The following is a 21876-nucleotide window of genomic DNA, read 5'->3' as shown; positions in this document are numbered from 1 at the left end:
TTTTTAGTTATCAGCGGACACAACATCTTTGTTTGTATGTGGTGCTGAGAATCGAACCCGGGCCGCACGCATGCCAGGCGAGCGCGCTACCGCTTGAGCCACATCCCCAGCCCCTCCACTTTTTCTTAAGCTATGGATTATCAATTTACTTCACTATGACTGGAAAAGGCACTTTTGTATCATTTCAATTTTTTTAATATTTATTTAGTTGTAATATTTATTTTTTTACTTGTAGTTGGACATAATACCTTTATTTTATGTTTTATTTATTCTTTTTTTATTGGTTGTTCAAAACATTACAAAGCTCTTGACATATAAAATGGGAATTCATAACCCACTTGAATCTAAAGTATGAAATATGATATGTTTTATTTATTCTTATGTGGTGCTGAGGATTGAACCCTGGGTCTCACACATGCTAGGCAAGTGCTCTACTGCTGAGCAACAACCCCAGCCCTCATTTCAATGTTTTTAAATTATTTAATGTTCTTTCATGGCTTTATATATGCTGTATCCTGCAGAATGTTCCAGGTGCACTAAGAAAGAATGTATATTCTGGTGGTGGTGGTGGTTGGAGTATTCTGTACCTGTCTGATAGGTCCAGTTGGATCCTAATATTCTTCTAGTCCTTTATTTCCTTATGGATCTTCTGTCTGGTTCTTTTGTCAAGTATTGATTATAGGGTATTGGGATTTCCTTCTAGTATTGTACCTATTTTGCTTTTTAATTCTTTTAAAATCAGCTTCATATATTCAGGAATCATAGTTTGGGTACCTAAGTATTCATAATTGACATTATTCTTAAGAAACTAGCCTTATTTTCCTTATCAAATGTCCTTCTTTGTCTTTTGTAATCGTTTTTATTTAGGTCATTTGCCTGACATTAGTACACCAATCTTGCTCTCATTTTGTTACAATTTACATAGAATATTTTTTAATATTCAATGTATTCTTAGGTCTAAAGTAAATCTTTTAGCACTTAATTGGATTTTGCTTTTTATTCATTCACCAAGCTTATGTCCTATGATTGGGAAGTTTTTTAAATTTATATTTAAAGTAATTACTCATGGAAAAGGACCTGTTCTGCCATTTTGTTTGTTTTGTGTAGGGTTGTGGCTTTTGTCCTCACTCATTTACTCTTTCACTGATATGCTTATTGATTTTTTGTAGTTATAGTCTTGAATTCTCTTCTTATTTCCTGTTGTTTATTCTACAGATAATTTGTGATTATGGTTGAAATTATTTAAATCATCCTAAAGATATAATATTCTGTTTTAAACTGATAGTAATTTAATCACATACAAACACAATACAACTTTGCAGGTCCACCACTCCAATACTTCATGTTATTGAAATTGCAAATTCTTTGATGTTGTACAGCATAAAATTATACTTCTTGTATAGTTTTCTCATTTGAAACTTCTATACCAAAATGATAATTGCATGGGTTATGATATTTGCTCATATTTGTAGTTTAATGGTTTTGTTTTGCTGCTTATTATTGTTTTGATTCCAAAGAGTACTTTATCATTACTTTTGAAGCAGGTCTAGTAATAATGAACTCTCTCTGATTTTGTGTATTTGAAAAAATCTTAATTTCTCCTTAATTTTGAGGGGTAGTTTGCTGAATACAGTATTCTTGTTTGACATTAATTTGTTTTTCAGCACTTTGGATATATTGTCTGTATTGATTCATTTTTGGTTCCTATGGTGATAAAAACTGAGGTTGGGGAAAATATAAAGAAAAGAAGTTTTCTTATCCCACAGTTTGGGAGGCTGAAAGTCCAAGTTCAGGTGCTCCCATCAGTTCAGTCTCTGGTGAAGACCTTATGATGTACAGCATCACACTGTCTAGAGCATGAAGGTTTGTATGGGGGGAGGGGACACAAGCCAGCACTATGGATTTGAGGCCTATTTTTGTTTTCAGTGAGAAGGAGGAGCCCCTGTATGAGGCTGTTCCTCCTAGTTTCTCTGCAGTATGGTGTATAGGAGAGGAGCTGAATGAGATGCCAATTGTCACAAGTTTCTCTGCTATTTTCTTTGTAATCTCTTCTTGATTTTTATGATAGGCTGGTGTTGTAACTTCTCAACCTGTCTTTAGACTTCTCACAGAGGCCTTCTTGTCTATATAGTGCCAATGCAGTGTCTCTGGGGGAAGAAGGTCTTCTAACTTCTTAGTGTGCCATCTTCTGATGTCCTTCCTTTCTTGTGTATTTACAGCTTGAAGTTCATTCTCTTGGCTCATAATTATCCTTTGTTGGCTTTTGTATTTTTACATTCTTGTTCAAAGTTATTTCTTTGCTCCTCTTATTTTTGTGGCCATCTACTGGCCTCTTTTATACTTTTTCACATCAAGAATTTTATTGTTTATATTTAAGCTCCACATTTCTATATATGCCAACTCCTGCAGTTAACTTGGCCAATTCAGTATCAAAATAGGTTACTTGGTCAGAAACTTGTCTTTATTATTTCTTGAGATACTTGACTTGACTTTATTTCATTGCATTAGAAAGCCAAGGATTACTTGTGATAGTTACCACTTGAATTCTTTAGCTTTGATCACATTATGTGTGTATAATCCCTCCTTATATTTTATAGTGACAAGATCAAAATATTCTTAAATTCTAATATATTTTTCAATAAAATATTCATTTATGCAATTAGGAGCTCAAATGAATTTAACACGGGCTAGATAAATTCTCAAGGTGTGAATTCTCAGGAGGGATTTATTTTTAGGTATGATCTATAATATGTTTCATGCTACATATGGATGAGTGAGTTGGTTAATATTCCTAATTAGCTTACATTTTTGGAGCTTAGAAGCATTTGAAAACATCTGTCTGAATCTTCTGTTGAAGAACATTTTACCTTACATCAGTTATTCTTAATATGTCCTTTGTAAATGCCTACTAGACACAGTCATGCTTAAGAACCTTAAGTTGACCTTCAGTGCCCCAAATGCATTATTTTAGTCTCCTGACTAGATCCCCAGATTTCCAGTCAGTCTACTGATCTTTCTAACATATCCCTCATTTTTCACTTGCCACTTAATTGCTTCTTGAAGTGTGGCCCATAAACAAGCTGAAATACTTGGAGTGATTTAGCATTCTCCACCTCAGTATGACAGTATATTGGGCTTATTTGGGTTTGTTTCACAACAAATATGCATTATTTGCAAGTTGATAGGTGATTCCTTTTTTAAACTATATTTTTGTTGTAGATGGACATAAGATCTTTATTTTATTTGTTTTTGTTTTTAATGTGGTGCCAGGTATCAAACCCAGTGCCTTATGCATAGTCGGTGGGCCCTCTACCACTAGGCCATAGCCCTGGCCGCTGGCAGGTGATTCTTATATATCCTGAAGCTTCACAATTGTTCTATAGATACATAGAATTATTCTCTGTATTTGATCCATGTTTTAGTCAGCTTTGTGTCACTGTGGCCAACAGACCTAACTGGAAAAATTTAGAGAAAGAAAAGTTCATTTTGGTTCGTGGTCTCAGTGGTTCAGTCCATGATTGGTTCCCTTCATAATTCTATGTCCAAGTGAAGCAGAAGAATGTGGCAGAGAAAAGCTGCTCAGTTCGTGACAGCCAAAAAGCAGAGAGAGAGAGAGAGAGAGAGAGAGAGAGAGAGAGAGAGAGATACTCATCAGGGACAAAAGGAGCACTCCTTGTGACCTTCTTCCTCCAGTCACACCCTGTCTGCCCACTGCCACCCATTTATTCCATTCAAGTGGATTAATATACTAATTAGGTTATAGATTTTATAAATTGATCACTTCTCCACTGAAAATTCTTGCATTGTCTCACAGTGAGCTCTTAGGGGACACCTCAAACTCAAACCTTACCCAGTACATTGTGTCATAACTCTTAAAAATCTTAAAAATTTGGATGAGGTATATAGCAGGACCATTGTGCTATCATAAGTACAATGACTGCTCATTATCGAGTAATAAGATAGTTGAAAAGCATTTCAATTGAATCATTAAAAAGTGGGTTGTGAGACACTCACACATCTCATTTCATAATGATCCATAATGATCTTTAGGGAACAACTTTGTGCCCCACAACTGGCAAAATAAACATTTTCAGCTAGGAATGGATCCTTCCTATAAAGGGGTTCAAGGCCTGAAGACTGCTTTCACTGTCAGGTAATTTTGTGGACCTAGTATAATTCTGTTCTGATCACAGAAAATGACTTTGGGGAAATACTCGAGTTTCCTCTTCCTTTTCATTTGTAATGTAAGAAAGAAGATTTGCTGGCATTTAAGTTCATTTTCTAAGGCTCTAGGCCTGAAAATCCTTGATGTAATTGAAAAATGCCACAGACTCAAGTCTTCCACTTTCTCTAATTCTGAGAGATTTCAAATACTTATCCTCATTTGGAGATCTATTAATCTATGTGTGCCTTTAGAACTAAGTTAAGAGTATTCTGTTGATCTTCTTCTCATTACTTTTTCTGTTGTATTATTAATAATTCTTTCCTAAATTGGTAGCTTCACTTTTTTGTATGTCATAATTTTCTTTGGGGCACAAATATTTTAGAAATACCATAGAACTTCAGTTCAATTCAAATAGTTTTATGGACTTTTTTTGGTATGAATTTATGTACTTTGTATTAGGCATTATTTATCTTAATTGCTTAGTACTTGGGGAATATCTTTACATTTGAACCTTACATAAGTGCCTCATTTGCTTCACTCTGGGCTTGGCCCCCAAAATAGTGGAACAAGAATAAAGAAGCCTTTCCAGAATTTTGTTATAGAACAGACCAATTAATTGAAAATATAGAGAACACATGTGTAAGTAAAGTGGACACCAGTAAATGGATTAGTTCAATAGTTTATGGTGAAAACCCTCAAAGAGAAGTATGGGGGGTGGGGACATAATAGAAACATCAAAGCATTCAGATAGGGCATTTCCTTTTCCTGAACTTGCCTCATAAAACTTCAATCTTGCCCTTCTACAAAAATTTGTTCCATATTCCCCAGTCTGCAATGGACAGACAGGTGGTATATGCTGATTTAAGCTTATCCGGGGGCCAAGGTTCTGAAAGTTCTATACGTCTATCTCTTCCCCAAGGTAAGTGGCTTTATGTCTCCTTTTGGCTTTAATATAATCAGAGTTAGATTTTTCTTTTATGTTTATGGTTTTAAATTATTTCTGGAAAGAAAATCAGTTGTTCTATGTTAGTGTTAGGTGTAGTATAGTTTGCTTGTAGATAATGATTTTGGACAAAAGAAGCGTGTAAATTTATTTTATCAAGGTCTTCAGCATGAAATATGATCATGTGGCTTATTGAGTCTGAGATGAATGACCCTAAAACATAATATTTTACATATATGAACAAAGGAAAGTTTTAAGAGAGACACTGTAAGCTTGCTGTAATAGCAACTTAGATTATTCTAAATCCCACTACAAAATCATAATCCTACAATTAAATTGCAGTGCAGTTGCATCTACAGCATTTCTGTCAGTCGGCAAAGTTCAGACTTAGTAATTAACACCCTCTTCCTTCCAAAGAGAAGAGAGATAGTCATATTTAAGATCAAAGACTTGAATTATAATTCCAACCCAATAGTTTCTAACTTGAAAAGCATAACAACTTAAATGGTCACAAGATACTGGAGCATATTAGTAACAACAAGCCCATTTAAATTTTGTGGAAATTGGCACACTTCTTTATGTCAGGGGATTTAGTAATCTTAGTGAAAGAAATAGAAAGGCTGAGGAGACATAATATCTGTTGGCCTGACCTGGGGACACATGAGGAGGCTAGAAACTGAAGCAGAAAATGTCTATAAAATTGCCGTGATGTAGTCTAGTTGAATTTATTGACATCAATAACATTACAATTGATTTACAAGTTGATATTCATTTCATATTATGGCAGTCATATGAATCATAATTTTTAGTAATTCTTGTTATAAGTTTGAAACTATTAAATTATCAAAGCTTTAAGTCATGAAGAAGAAAATCTTACAGTCATCAAACAAGTCGCACTATAATCAACACTTGGAATAAGAGGAAATCAGAAGATTTTGATAACTACAGGGAGAAAATGAGTGAACCAGTCATTTTTTTCTGATGGGACAAAACAAGTCTCTGTTTTCCTCTGTTCAGGCATGGGAAAAGTGGATTGGTGGTCTTGTTTAAAGGGGGATCAGAAAATGAACTGAACATAGAGAAATGTTTTGAGGCTTTGTCCAAACATTACCTTTTGTAATCTTGGAAATTTTGTCTATTCTGATTACAATTATTCTCATACAAAATATCACCCTGAATATAAATCTCAAAAAAAAAAAATAGTAGAATAAACCAGAGCAAATGGTGTGACTATAGAATACCGAAGTGATAGTGTGAAGATTGTTCTATTATGGACTCTTTGGCTAAACTGTTCATGTTGTGGCAAATGTGTAACACAGTGATGAGGTGGATCAAGGCAGACAAAGAAACCAGAAAGGGAGAGGTGAGCAATGACCTGTTTCATTTGTGATTAAGTGGCCAAAAAGGCTTTATGTATCAGAAAAAAGCGTAAAAGTTATGGAAATTGCCTCTAGAGGTTATTTATTCATTCACAAAGAAGCATCTGCACATGCCAAGAATGCTCTAAACACTAAGGACAGGGAAGAAAACAATATAGAGATTTTTTTTTGCCGCACACCATTTCTATTACCCTGGAGGTATGCAAACAAAAAACAAAAGCCAAAGTCTGTGTAGATGACTGGATGGTGTTAAGTGATAGTGAGAAAAAAAGTTTCAAGTGCAAATTAGTATTTAGGTGTTTGAGATGGTGTCACAGAAAACACAAAAATTATTAACAACCTGCACTAGAAGATGATATGGAAGTCAAGACCTGAGAAAAGTGAGGGACAAAGCCATGCTCTGGGACAAAAGCCTTCCAAGAAGTTGGATGAGCAAATGCAGAAACCTTGGGATGAGAACACACCTGTTCATCAAGTAGGAGGAATATGCAGGCAGCATGTATGACCAGATGGAGAGAAAATCAGGTAATGCTGGCCCAGATTGAAGAGGAATTTTCAAACCATTTTGTATACTCAGGTCTGCTAGATGGAAAGCTATTTAAAGGTTTTGAACAATGGATATGATATAATATACTGTTTATACCAAATACAAATTAGCACTAAGCAGGTACCTTCAGGTAACTAAATTTCACCTGGCCTCTTCCAGTGCTCAGCTGTAACTTCATTAAATTTAATCTCAGCAGAAACTCTCACTACCAGAGAGCAGGAACAAGATACTCCACTTGATTTCATAAATTTTAGCATGAATGAATAACACAATTTAAAAGTCACTTAAGTTGCCCTATTTTTCTTAGACAAAACAAAAAACTACTATCGATTGAATAGTTACAATGTCCCAGACTCTAGACTTAGAATTTTAGAATTATTTTATATAATTTTGTACAAAACCTGTGATGTAGGTATTATCCAATTTTACAAGTGAGAAAATTTGTGGTTTATTAAGATTGAACATATTGTCTCAAATCTCAGGTCTGCTACATTTGGAAAAAAAAAAAAAACTCTGTTCTTAGTCAATTCTAGACTAAGGTGATAAGCATTAGTGTAATGACTGTATGAAATTTTCTTCATTTTGCAAACAAACTTGGAGTTCCAAGGAGAGATGAGTAAGGAAGAAAAAAGAGAAATGTAAAATACTATACATATAAAAATGAGAAGGAAATCCATCCTAGTGCTATTTTAGGCTTATTCACTGGGTTGAGTCACTCTGGGTCACAATAGCTTTTATTAGAAATTCTAGACCAGTACTGCCCCTGGGGCCTTGGGCTCTCCAATCCCCACCTCCACTTACTCAACAGGTGCCAAATAGTGCCAGATGATAACTTACATTCCACTTCTTTGAGTCTAATGTAATGTTTCCTTTCATAGCATTCCTTTGTCATATTTTACTCTATGACCCTTCCTCAGCATTCACAGAGGACTCATATGAGAATCCCTGTATATACCAAAAATCTATGGATGCTCAAATCACATTTAAAATGTTATAGTATTTGTATACATCTTATGTGCATATTCTTGCATGCTTAAGTTATATCAGATTACTTACAGTAACTAAGATAATTTAAACACTATTTACATAGTTACTAAGGTGCATTGTTTAGGGAATAATGACAAGGAAAGAACAGATATATATTTCCAGAATGGGTGCAATGTGTTTTGCCTGTGAATATTTTTTTTTTAAAAGAGAGAGTGAGAGAGAGAGGGAGAGAGAGAGAATTTTAATATTTATTTTTTAGTATTTGTCAGACACAATATCTTTGTATTGTTATGCTCGAATTCGGGACCCTCAAAAGACCACCAGAGACCCAAGATTGATGTAAGCAGCAAAGAGGTGTTTATTGCGAGCTAGCTCAGTCCTCTGAGCACACACAGCAACAGGTGATGCTAAGAGGCCCTGAGCTCAGGGTTTGCAGCAGTTTTATACATTCTTTGGAGAAGGCAGGGACCCCCACATACATCATAGCATCTCCTAGCAAATCATCACACACCGCGGGAAAATCAAATAACAACTCTAAAACATGATTAGCACATTCACTGGTGGGAACAAGTTGGGTAGGGGTGATTGGTCACTACAAGAGGGTAATTCATTTGAACTGATTGGTTTAAATCCTGAAGATGTAGCGAGGGGAGTACGTGCCAAACTGCAGGGCTTCTAGTTTAGATACTGGTCACCACACCTAGGTGGGGGCCATCTGGAATTTCAGATATGTGGTTATCTTGGCCTATCTTAGGTGATCACCTTCTGAGGCATTTCCATACTGTTTCCACAGAGCTTTTCTGTAGTATTTTCCTGACTTTAGGACTACAGTAGGTCAGAGGTTAAGTTTCAGAGCAAAATGAGGTCCCAAGCAGAATGAGATTGCTTAGGTCTTTCAGTATGTGGTGCTGAGGATGGAACCCAGGCCACACACATGCCAGGCAAGCTTGAGCCACATCCCCAGCCCATTGCCTGTGAATATTTTTGATCTGTAGTTATTTGAATGTGCAGATATGAAACCCAAGGATAAGGGGGATGATTGTACTAAATTCTGTTTCTTTGAGAACATTTTAAAAAAACCTAACTCATGTGTGTGAATGTCATAACTTTAATAGGAGAGATCATTAGTGTTTGTGTGCAATCTGAGTTATACAACTCAATTTCCCCCAGTGGCAGTATTAAAAAAAAAAAAAAAAACTAGAACTTGCCATATAGGGCTTTTTGGAATATGTAATGCAATGAGAACAAAAGACAGTATTATACATATTGGTTGTTGAAATTTTTTTAACATTTAACTCAAAGTAGGTAATCATCTACACTAAGAAATATTAGAAAAATAGAAAATGTATATGTTGACAGCTAAAGATAGATTAGAAACTTTACTTCTAGTGATCTTGGTCCCAATAATAATTTTAAAAAGCAATATACAAAGGAACTTATGAAATACATTATAAATCAAAACGAGGAGATCTTACAATTAAATCACATAAAGGAGGTATTTAAGTCTAAGTTTCAACAGACTAGCTTAGACAGAAACTATCAGAATTATTTCCTGCTAACTTGATTTAATTTGGGAAGCTGTATCCCAGTGTTTCTCTATATTTGTATTTTTTAAATAAGCCCCTCTTCATTGTTTTTCCCTATGAAATCCCTGTTTTAATATTGTCTTGAAGCAAAATAAATTGACATTAGATTAATTTATATTCACATTTCATAAATTAATTAACATAATCTCAATGTCTGATAAACATGAGATATTATATAGTTATTGATGCGATTACTTAGAAAAACAAAGATATTTGGTATTTTATTTAGACCATGCAATGTTTTAGGCATAAGTACATGTTACATTTAACAACTGCAGTCTCTCCTTATCTGTAGATTTGCTTTCTGCAGTTTCAGTTTCCTGTGGTCAACATTGGTCTAAAAATGTTAAATAGAAAATTCCAGAAATAAACATGTTTTCAACTGCGTGCTGTTCTCAGTAGCAGGATGAAATCTTATACCGTCCTTCCCCTGGAAATGAATCACACCTTTGTGACCCACCTGTTAGTCACAGTTCTGGTGTTCAGATTACCCTTATCTGAATTGTGGCCCCGAGATACAAAAGTAGTGGTGTGAACAATTTAGTTGTACTAAAGACAAGCCATAAAGATCTTCTTATAAATGGTATTGTGAAAGTCCTCTAATTAAGGCAAGAACAAATATCTTATTCTGAGGTTGTTGATCTGTGTAATAACAAATCTTCTACCCATGAAATTGTGAAGAAGGAAAGAGAAATTCAGCTAGTTTTGCTTTCTCATTTTAAACAGCAAAAGTTACAGCCATAATGTGTGGTGAGTGCTTGGTCAACATGGAAAAGTGCTTGTGTGTAAAAGACAGTGAATAGAGATCTTGTTACTGTTCATAGTTTCAGACATCCTTGAAGGGGCTTAAAAGATTCCCTCAGATAAGGGGGACTACTGGAGTTGAAATACTGAAAATAATGTCCTCACTAACAAAATATTCTTCCTTGAATGCCATACGTTTGGCAAGATTTGGAGATGACTATTCTAGAACAGTAAAGCAGAATGGAATTATTGTATATCATCAGTACCTAACAAAGTACTTGGCACTAAATGGAGCCTCAGAAACTATATTTTGAGGGCTACAGTTGTGACTTAGCAGTAGAGTGCCCCCCTAGCATGTGCAAGGCCCTGGGTTCAATCCTCAGCACCATATAAAAAAATAAATAAATAAACTACAGGTATTGTGTTCAACTACAACAAAAAAGTAAATGTTCTCCTTAGAATGCTTTGACTTTCTGGCTACAATAGCATATGCAATTTATTTTTGTATAGCGCTTGGAAATTTTCAAAATGTCTTCACATCTATCATATTTGATTCTCATACTAATCCTTTATATAGAAAATATGTGCAAGTATTCCTGTTTTATCAATGAGCAAACTCTCAGTCGGATCTAAGAATCTATCCTGTGTAATACTACTTTGAAGATGGATGATAATAGTTCTTTCCTGCCCCAAATACTCAACTTGCATATCATGGTTTACATGTTGGATTATACAAAGCACCACTTTTGATTTTTGTGCCAGATGTCCTCAACCTAATTTGCCAAGTTTTTTTGTTTGCTTGTTTGTTTGTTTTAATTTCCAGATGTCTCTCAGGGTGCACCTTGGCACCGACTGGCTTGGAAACTTGGCTGTGCTGGGATAATTCTTCTTCTCTTGAGTGTGATTGGGTTGAGTGTTCTAGGTAAGTGAAGCAAGGTATTTGCTTCAGAATATCTACTCTATCTCCATCATAAATGTAGGTGTATCTTATGATTATTTGGCTATTGTAAATTTATTGAAAGATGAACAAAAGGAAAATTTACAAGACAACACTTTGCCCATTTAGCCCATGTCCACATTGGAAACTTCACATTTATTTCACATTTCTCTTTCTAATTATTCTGAGCATCATTATGTATATTACCCCATAACTGTGCTCCAATAACGGTTTCAACCCAAAGATTGTGATAACAAAGAAAATTAAAAATTCTGATTATGTACTTTTTATTAAGTACCTAGTTAATTCCAGATGGCAGTAGACAAGCCCTCCCTTGGAAATAGCACAATTACACTCATTCTGAAGATGAGAGAGTTCAGGCGACAGTACAAGCAATTTAACAGTTTTAAGTAATTCCCTTTAGCAGACTTATCTAGTAGATAATATGGAACCTAGTATCTGCAGGAGTTCACTTGTTTTGTGTTTTTTTCCTGTTTATTTATGTATGCTGTCTCCAAACTAGAACCCTTGGTTACCACAATACAATTGGTTTCATCTGTTCACATTAGTTTGTTGAAATAACCTAGTTTCCTTAAAGTGATGACATCCATTCCACCACACATTTGGGTATCTAACCCTCTTAATGTATTTTCCCTTTATTTACTAGTGATATCCTTAACACAAAAATCACCAATGGAAAAGAACAGTGTGGATATTCAAGAGAAGAGGAATTATACAACAGGTAATATTGTGCCTTGAATTTCCTAAGAATAACAGCTAATAATCAAGAGTAAAACTAAAACAGATGCATGGACAAAGGGAGCACCAATGGATAGAAGTGAGGAGTTTGTGTGGATGGGGAAGAGATAAGGAAAGAAGGACATTCCAGAAACCATAAAAAGAACAGGCAAAGGGCTGGGGATGTGGCTCAAGTGGTAGCGCCCTCGCCTGACATGCGCAGGGCGCTGGATTCGATCCTCAGCACCACATAAAATAAAATAAAGAAGTTGTGTCGACCGAAAAAATTAAAAATAAATATTAAAAAATTCTCTCTCTCTCTCTCTCTCTCTCTCTCTCTCTCTCTCTTCCTCTCTCTTAAAAAAAGAACAGGCAAAAAGTCCCCCACCAGATTCTTCCCCGCTCTGGGACCCCTTCTCTTTGGAGAAGTCTATCTCTGTATCTCTGTGGCTTTTATAATAAACCTACTTCTTGCTTGCTACCTCTGTGTCCTGTTCTTCAATTCTTTGCTGAACAGAAACAACAAACCCAGCACCCTTAGATGGTAATAGTCATAATGAAAGACTTCTGAGTATTTATAACAACGAGTATATGTGCTGTTTGGGGTGAAGCAGGGACAGATTAGAAATACAATACTTACTTATTTCTTCTTTGTTTTTACTATAGAGACACCACGTCAGTTACAGTGCCCTAAACATTGGCTTCAGCTCCAAGATAAATGCTTCACTATTTCTAGTTCTTCCAAAACTTGGAATGACAGTTTAGCTGACTGCTCCCAAGGAGAATCCAGTTTGCTGCTCATCCAAGATCAGCAAGAATTGGTAAATTGTTAATTAAAATTCTTTATATAACTTAACACATTTTAGAGACTGCATCAATACAGCTGGACTTCAGCCAAAGTTTCTGTGTTATGCAAGTGGAAACTTTGACTTCAAGAAGCTCATAATTTGGGAGACTGAACAGTCATATAACAATTTAATATAATATAATAAATTAAAAATAAATAGAAATATATGTAGAGAGAAATATCACAAAGAAGGAAGAAATAACTCATTGGGGAGTTGGGGAATTAGGAAAGACTTCAGAGAGGAGGTGATCCTTGAACTAGATTTTAGGGGATGAGAAGAATATAAATCATGGTTAGATAAGCAGGTTCAATATTAAGTCATGTATTTTGTTTCAATTATAGAGATTTATACAGAACCTGATAAAGAATGAAGGAAATCTGTATTGGATTGGACTAAATTTTACATTATCAGAGAAGAAGTGGAAGTGGATAAATGGCTCTTTATTAAATCATGGCATGTGAGTATTAGGTGAGCTCATTTGAATATGTAGTTCACATCAGGTTCACATTGCAAAGTAGTAACATTAATGAATATTGAAGACTGAATTTTATAGTTTTAATTTGGCTTAGACATTCTCCATAGGTTCAAAATAGGCTGGGAAGATGAATAACTCCAAAGTTGATTGGAAAATACTATGTATGAAAAGACACCAGCCCTTTATAAGAACATATGTTTGCATCTGCAATGGAGTGTTAAAGGACAAGGACTAACTCTTTGGGAGGGATACATAAATTTCTTTTGAAATGTCTCCATGGAGACTATTGGTACATAGAATTTACAAAGCAGTATTTTTTAAATTGTGATGGAAAAGCATCATAGCGGATCATGATCAAATTCAGTAGGTCACAACCAGCATAGAAAAAATAAAAGACTATAAAGGAAAAAATAATAAATATCAGAGTATGGAACTTAGATGCAGGACAGGGACTACCTGCATTGAGGCAAACATTATAGTATATTATATTACAGTATATTATATTATATAGTATATAGTATATTTAGACAGTTATTTTGGGGAATGTGATAACATATGCATAAACCACAAAGAAGCCAATTGTTATTTTCTCTTAAGTATCTCATTTTTTTATTGAATAACATTGTCAAGAGAACCTTCAGTGTTAAATACATATTTTTAACAGAATTCATGGATAGTTGTATAGCAAAGAGCAGAGTATTCTTTTCTTTCACAAGCAAAAGCATGTAGGGATCCAAACAAGTTTCTGTAAGGAACATCCAATGAGTTTTTCTCAAGAGATGATATTGAGTGTTAGTTTAGGGGATCTTGAAAAATTTAATTAAATTTGCATACTTTCAGACTTAAAATGTATTTTTTAATCATTCAGGTTTATGTAAAATACAGTGCTAATATATTAAGTATGGACAATATTAAACATTAAAAAGAATGTTGGCTTAATTGGTAAATTTTGACATTATAGAGCCCATCTTATAAAACATTTTTTGAATATTAGATTTGAAAATGAAGATTATTCAAAAATAATTTAGCCCTTTTGAAAAAGAAAATATATTTCTGTTTAATCAAATCTATGCTGATTTTTCATAAAGTTTTCTGAGGATTTTTTTTCTATACTTTATTTATATTGAAATTAAGTTTAAGTAAGGTATGCTGGCACTCACCGGTAATCCATGTTCCTTGGGAAGCTGAGAAAGTTCAAGGCCAGCCTCAGCAACATACAAGACCCTGTCTCAAAATAAATTGAAAGTTCTGGGAATGTAGTTTAGTAGTTAAAGTCCCTTCAAAAAGATATTAAATTTGACTTCATTATTTATCTTTTTATACATAGTAAGGATTGATTTAGATTCATTAAATATAGTTAGTGTGTGTGTGTGTGTGTGTGTGTGTGTGTGTGTGTGTTTTAACTGGGCTATGATGTAAAAGGCTTATTTCATTGTAGTCTTAGTAAAAATAAGATTTGAAAACATATAAGTGTTTGTGAAGAAATATATGCAGTGAATGGATTAAATTCATTTGAGCCTCCTACTTTAGCCTGAGGATAAAATTGGAGGCTTTGAGATGTAGTCATCAGGTCCACCTTATAAGTCAAGTCCTCATGGTACACTAAAAGGGGATTCAGTTAAATTCTGAATTGACTTCAACTTTCCAGAACCTTGTTTACAAATAAAGGGAAAGAAAGGAGAGGATAATATATTTCTATAGAATTATTTGGGAATTAAAGAAGGTAATGTCCAAGAATTCATCAGACATCTGGTTAGGGAAGGACTAGCAAGCCATTGAGGGCCTTTTGAAATAGAGTCATTGACTTGGCCAGATTGGCCTTAAAGAAATTACCCCCAAAATTGAAGAAATACCTCAAAGGATGTGAGACATAAAATCTAGGTCATGTTTCCAACAGTCAAGGAAAGTTCACGGTTTGACCAGAAAGATGGCACTGGAATAAATCAGATTAGCTGCTCAGGCCCAATGGGAACATGAAGAAGAGGAACAAAGAAGAAAAGCAAAAGCCATGATGGAGCCCTGACCACTGCCTCTACCACCTTCTGTTTGAGACAAACATAAGTGAGCCTTAAATTCACCTCTCCCTTGTAGCCAACCCCATATTAGCCTCTCCCATTGTTCAAATTTTATTCTCATCCCCACCTACAATAAACCACAATATCCTTTGTTGTTGGAACTAAGGTAGATTGAAGCAGATACCCACCAACCTCTGCTTGGAATGAGGATGAAAAGAAGCCTGACTACATGCACATGAACTGCATCTCCATTCCCCTGCATCCACTTCTATAGACCTTACATAGGCTTTCTTCATCAGGTCTCAGTTACCAAAACAGACTTTTGTTTTAGCATCATCATACATTTATGTTTCATCTCAGTGCCTCACCCAAACATGTTGTTAGAACCCATGTATTTAAGAAAACTGAGGCTCAGTGAAGTCAAGAGACTTCATAGAATGTACTATAGAATTATGAGGTTTATTTCCCAGTTTCCAAAGATTCTATATATATGTCTGTGTTTGTTTTCAAGTTTCTTCTTAGAAGGTTTCTTTCTAAGTGAAGATGAAGTTCCAGAGATTTATATTAACTTTATCTTAAAATTTTAAATCATTATGTTTGAGAAAATCCCAAACAGTAAGAGAGGTTTTTCTTTTTCTCCTCAGATTACAAATTTTTGGTGAAAATAAAGAAAACAGCTGTGCTTCTATCTCAAAGAAGAAAGTATTTTCTGAGATCTGTAATTCAGAAAACAAATGGATCTGTGAAAAGAAACTAAAACCTGTCAGAAATAAAGTATCTTGACTATGAAGCCCATCTCAATTTCTCTACTTTCCATTACAGATCTCTGTGATTTTAATTCTGTGTATTGTACAAACTGTAGATTTAGAGGCATAAAGTGAACAACTGCAGAGAATTCTAAACTATAAGGAATCTTACAGAACGTCCAATCTATGCATTCTGTAAGTGAGGAAAAAAGACACAGACATATCATTTTAAGAGACGGTGATATTCTATGGAAAGCAGACCAGGACAGCTGAAAGGAAGTGAATTTTAATCCTGAAGAGAAAGTGTGGCCTTTGCTAATCCCTCTAAGCCTCAGATCAGATGAGGGTAGTAAATGATTCCTAAAGTCCTGTGCAACTCTCATAGTCTGTCTTATTCTGTACTATCACACAACTGAGTTGCGGAAGAACATGATGAAAATCCTTTCTCTTAACTCTGACACCAGATCTGTAAATAAAGGGGTCTGGGAAGGGGTCCACTATAGTCTGGATGTCCCCTTCAAAACTCTTACTGAAATTTAATTGTCATTGCAACAGTATTCAAAAGTAAGCCCCTTAAGAGATTAACCCATGCAGGCTCCACCATCACAAATTAGCTTAATACCGTTACCATGGGAGTGGTTGTTAGGAAAGTGAGCTCGCTCCATGTGGTGCCCTCCGCCATGTCATGATGCAGCAAGAAGCCCTCACCCAGTGCTGGCACCTTGGTATTGGAATTCTCAGCCTTCAGAACTGTGAGATATAACTTCTTTTCCTCTTCGTGTTCTGTTATAGCACAGAAAATGGACTAATACAGGGTTTTGGCTCTTCTCACCCTTCCACAGGCCTTCCCAGTTTAATTTTCTAAACACTTCCTTTCTTCCACATCTCCTTCTTTCTATGGCTCATAAACTATACCCAAAATGTAATCATATCTTTCATTATTCTAATAAAAAATAAATGACATGTTTTCTTCAGCTCTTCAGTTGGGTGAAATAAAGTAAAAACCACAAAGAAATGTTTATGTTTTTAGATCCTTGAATGTTCAATTTTCTAAAAGTATGCCACATTTTCCTAGGGAGACAAGTAATGATATTTAATTTACTATAAATTAATAAAATTTCTGTAAAAGTAGACATATACTTACCCTGAACATTCAATTCCAAATTGAATTATATAAATTCAAGTAGTATAATGACCAAAATATCTTGATTTTATTTCCCAAGATTGAAAATTTATAATACTTATTAATATGTTTTGACATGTCATAAGTATATTAAAATCTAAGTATAATTTATCTTATGAAAATTACATGGGAAACAAATTATTTAGGAAAACATCTTAAGTGAAAACATCATTATAAAACAAAACAGCACATAATAATAGTGATATTTTAAAGTTTGTGACACCTCTGGAATAAGACCTGTAATGACACTAACAGAATAGAAATCTGAAGAAATGTTTCCATAACGGACAATGTGCAATCACACCTCTTGGAAAGGTGATCATAATAACATTCTAAAATGATTCTGGATAAGACTCTGTAAGTCCATTCATTTAGCTCAGAATTTATTCCACACACTGACCTTTTTAACCCCATTCTTAGGACTAAAGGCAAACGGATCTAAAGCATATATCTATAAGAAAGTTTTCCAGTGAAGCTAACCTAAGAAGTTAAGTAATCTATCACTGTCATTTCTATTTCAGTGTTAAATAATTAACTAAAATAATATTGGATACTACACTGCTGTGATCCCCTCAAACAATAAAGGAATTAAAACTCAAACTATAAATGAAGTAAAATCTACATGACTTTCATGTACAACCATCTCTAAGTAGGTTTAAAAACCATTAGGGGAAAATATTTGGCTGCAGTATTTGAGTAAATGTTCATTGAAATGAATTGGAACTCTAGGTCTCAAGGATAAGAGATACTTAGTATAGCACTCAAGGGAACAATTTACAGTGTTGGTGGGAATGAAAACTGATATAGCCTTTATAAGAAATAGTATGGAGTTTCTTAAAAAAAAATTAAATATTGAGCAACCAAATGATCCAGCAGTTCCACTCTTGGATATAAAAGAAAAATCTGAGATGCACTAAACATAATCATAAAGGCTGGTAGATTGAAGGTGGAGGAGATAAGGGAACGCTCAGGGTCCTGCTTAGCCACTTTGGTCACTGCTGTCTCACGTCTGCCACCGCCACCACCATGCTCTCAGTCTGCCCACCACTCCCCACCACCGCAGACCAGCAGCAGCTGCAGCTCTTGCCTCTGAAGGGGCTCAGCCTGGCCAACAAGGAGAACATGCCCAGGCCCTCAGTGCAACCAACGTCCTGGCCAGCAAGACGGTGAGGAGGATCTTCTAGGATCCTGTGGAGCCCAAAACTAAAGTAGCTGCCCCCAGCGTGGAGGATGAACCACTACTGAGAAAGAACCCCCGCCGCTTGGTCATCTTTCCTGTGGAATACCATGGTGTCTGGCAGATGTGTAAGAAAGCTGAGGCTTCCTTTTGGACAGCCGAGGAGGTGGCTCTTCCAGGGACATTCAGCACTGGGAAGCCCTGAAGCCTGAGGAATGATGTTTTATATCCCACGTTCTGGCTTTCTCTGTGACAAGTGATGGCATAGTAAAGGAGAATTTGGTGGAGCGATTTAGCCAAGAAGTTCAAATTACAGAAGCCGCTGTTTCTATGGCTTCCAAATTGCCATGGAAAACATACATTCTGAAATGTGTAGTCTCCTTATTGACACTTACATTAAAGACTCCAAAGAAAGGGAATTTCTCTTCAATTCCATTGAAACAATGCCTTGTGTGAAGAAGAAAGCCGATTGGGCCTTGCGTTGGATTGGGGACAAAGAGGCTACCTATGGAGAACGTGTTGTAGCCTTTGCTGCTGTGGAGGGAATCTTCTTTTCTGGCTCAAGAAACAAGGACTGATGCCTGGCCTCACATTTTCCAATGAACTTATTAGCAGAGATGAGGGTTTACACTGTGACTTTGCCTGCCTGATGTTCAAACACCTGCTGCACAAACCATCAGAGCAGAGAGTAAAAGAAACAATTATCAATGCCTTCAGGGTAGAACAGGAGTTCCTCACAGAAGCCTTGCCTGAGAAGCTGATTGGGATGAATTGCACTTTGATGAAGCAGTACATTGACTTTGTGGCAGATAGGCTTATGCTGGAGCTGGGCTTTAACAAGGTTTTCAAAGTAGAAAATCCATTTGACTTTATGGAGAATATTTCACTAGAAGGGAAGACTAACTTCTTTGAGAAGAGAGTAGTCAAGTATCAGAGGATGGGAGTGATGTCGAATCCAACAGATAATTCTTTTACCTTGGATGCTGACTTTTAAATGAACAGAAGATGTGCTTTTATTTGGCTGATTTTCTCCCCCTCCCTTATCACCTACCCCCCATCCCCCCAAATCAGCTAAAATGAATCCACCAGCTACACCATTGTCCATACGTTGATTAATGGCATCTAAAAAACTGCAGCTACCTCAGAATCCCTGTTGGCTTTTGCAATCAGCTATCCAGCTTCATAGCACTAATGATGACGATCCCGGCTTCCAAGTGAGGGACCCTCAAGCAAGCCTGCCCCAGCAGGATTGAACATCAGTTACAACCACCAGACAGTTAAGGTGTCAGTCTCACTGCTACAAAGAAGACTTTAAAGCTTAATTAACTAGTTTGTAAATAAAACTGGCACTTTACACACAAATGATCATTGTATTGTCAAGGGAAAAGCCTGATTAGTTTGGTGTCTACAACAAATGCAAAGTGCTGTATTTACCACTAATGGCCAATTCAAAATTCACTAAACAACTAAAGTTAAACTTCTGTTGACTCATATGTAATTTAGATTTTGTTTTCCTTAATGAACTAAAGTATTTAATAGATTTTTAAGTCAGTCCTGTGCATATGTAGACTTTAGTCAGCTGGTGCCAGTAGAAGACAATTTGTATATTTTATTCTGGACCCCAGATAGGGTGTCAGCATGTCTTTCAGGTCAAGGCGCTTCTAACTTAAGTCACTGTGAATTGAGATGTGATTTGGGTGACTACTAGTGACCCAGTGACATGTGAGGAACAGTATCATTGTTTCTCAGATTGTACTTTCCTCAATTTCTACTTGGTATGAAAAGATAAAGGGCCTTTGGATTTAAGATGCTATTATGACTTTTCAGGTCATCTTTAGACAAAGTGACCTGACTCAGCTTTTCTATTAATAGTGGTAAAACCAGAACTGAAATGGGCTCTCCTAGATGTTGTGTTTATTTCTAACTTTGTAAATAGATACTGTTGAGACTTGATCATTTTTGCCTGACTCTTTAATTAGAAAATATGTTTTACTCTATGTCTATTTAAGTTTTATTTGTTTGGGGGGAAAAAAATCACCCAGTATTATCTTGAAGACATTGTTCTAACTATTCTAACATTTGCCTATATATGAGCATCACCTGGTGAATTTTTTAACCAGTAGGAAATCAGTGCTGGAAGGTTCTATTAAAACATGTTCCATTCAAATGTTAATTTCAGGTAGAGGTATAGTTAACAGCCAGTTTAGATAAATCTACCTTTGGAATAAAAAAACCCAAGGTGTTACACAGAAGATGGTGCATGACTTGTATTGATCTTTGGCCCTGTTTGTTAACTGATTGGGTTGTGTAATAGCTGACCATTTGTCAGTTTCCTTTTATTGTATAGTCTTTGAATTTCTATAATATGTGACTCTTGTATCTTAAATTATTGTTGCTTAAAGTTAATAAATTCGGGTTATATTGTCCTTAGAGAGAGGGCGGGGGGGGGGGAGTAAATCAATGAACATCTATGGGCCAAAGCCAAAGAATAGACTTTCACTTTCCTAAATATATGTTAAGACCTTGACTAATGACCCCTAGTGGCCAAACCCTGAAGCGACCTCCTCTCCTTTGTTCACACTTTCCACACTAAATCTAATTAATCCACAAGCAACAATTACTTCTATTTGTGGACTTCCATCTGATCTCAAAATTTCATCTACTTTTTGTTATCCCTTTATTTTAGTCAGCTTTTCCACCGCTATGACCAAAAGACCTGACAAGAACAATTTCAGAGGAGGAAAGTTTTATTTGGCACTCATGGTTTCAGAGGCCTCGGTTCCTAGATGGCCACCTCCATTGCTCTGGGTCTGAGGTGAGGCAGAACTGTGGAGGAGGAAAGCTGCTCAAGACAGGGCAACCAGGAAGGAGAGAGAGAGCACTCTACTCACCAGGGACAAAATATAAACCCTGAAGGTATGTCCCCATTGACCTACCTCCTCCAACCACACCCTATCTGCCTACAGCTATGGCTCAGTTAATCCATATCTGTGGAGTATTACACTGACTAGATTAAAAGCTCTCTTAACCCAATCATTTCACCTCTGAATGTTCTTGCGTTATTGCACACATGAGGCCACATATAAGAACCATAACATTCTACCTCTGTCCCCCAAAAGCTCATGCCCATCTCACAATTCAAAATACATGGTGGTGCATGCCTGTAATCCCAGTGGCTTGAGAGGCTGAGGCAGGAGTATTGTGAGTTCAAAGCCAATATCAGCAATGGAAAGGCCTGTCTCTAAATAAAATACAAAAACAGGGCTGGGGACTTAGCTAAGTGGTTGAGTGCCCCAGAGTTTAATCCCTGGTACCCCCATCCCTGGCAAAATGCATTTAATCTATTTCCAAGTGTTCTCATAATCTTAAGAGTTCCACCATTACTCAAACATGCAAACCCAAAGTC

The 21876-nt window shown here is 35.9% G+C and overlaps 1 protein-coding gene and 1 pseudogene across 1 annotated transcript; both read left to right on the top strand.

Annotated features, from left to right (window-relative positions):
- Positions 1 to 4992: 4992 nt before the first annotated feature.
- Positions 4993 to 16147, top strand: LOC143398359 (killer cell lectin-like receptor subfamily B member 1). Its single transcript, XM_076855326.1, has 6 exons — positions 4993 to 5084; positions 11175 to 11273; positions 11956 to 12030; positions 12693 to 12847; positions 13216 to 13331; positions 16009 to 16147. Exons 1-6 carry the CDS (start codon positions 5000 to 5002, stop codon positions 16145 to 16147), a joined length of 669 nt encoding a protein of 222 aa, XP_076711441.1. The 5' UTR covers positions 4993 to 4999.
- A 2169-nt stretch (positions 16148 to 18316) lies between these two features.
- On the top strand, positions 18317 to 19464 carry LOC143396696 (ribonucleoside-diphosphate reductase subunit M2 pseudogene; annotated as a pseudogene).
- The last annotated feature ends 2412 nt before the right edge of the window (positions 19465 to 21876 follow it).

This window comes from Callospermophilus lateralis, chromosome 4 (assembly GCF_048772815.1).
Source record: "Callospermophilus lateralis isolate mCalLat2 chromosome 4, mCalLat2.hap1, whole genome shotgun sequence".
NCBI classification, from domain to species: domain Eukaryota; kingdom Metazoa; phylum Chordata; class Mammalia; order Rodentia; family Sciuridae; genus Callospermophilus; species Callospermophilus lateralis.
Note: the sequence above shows the minus strand (reverse complement) of the source record. Positions and strands in the feature narration are given on the sequence as shown.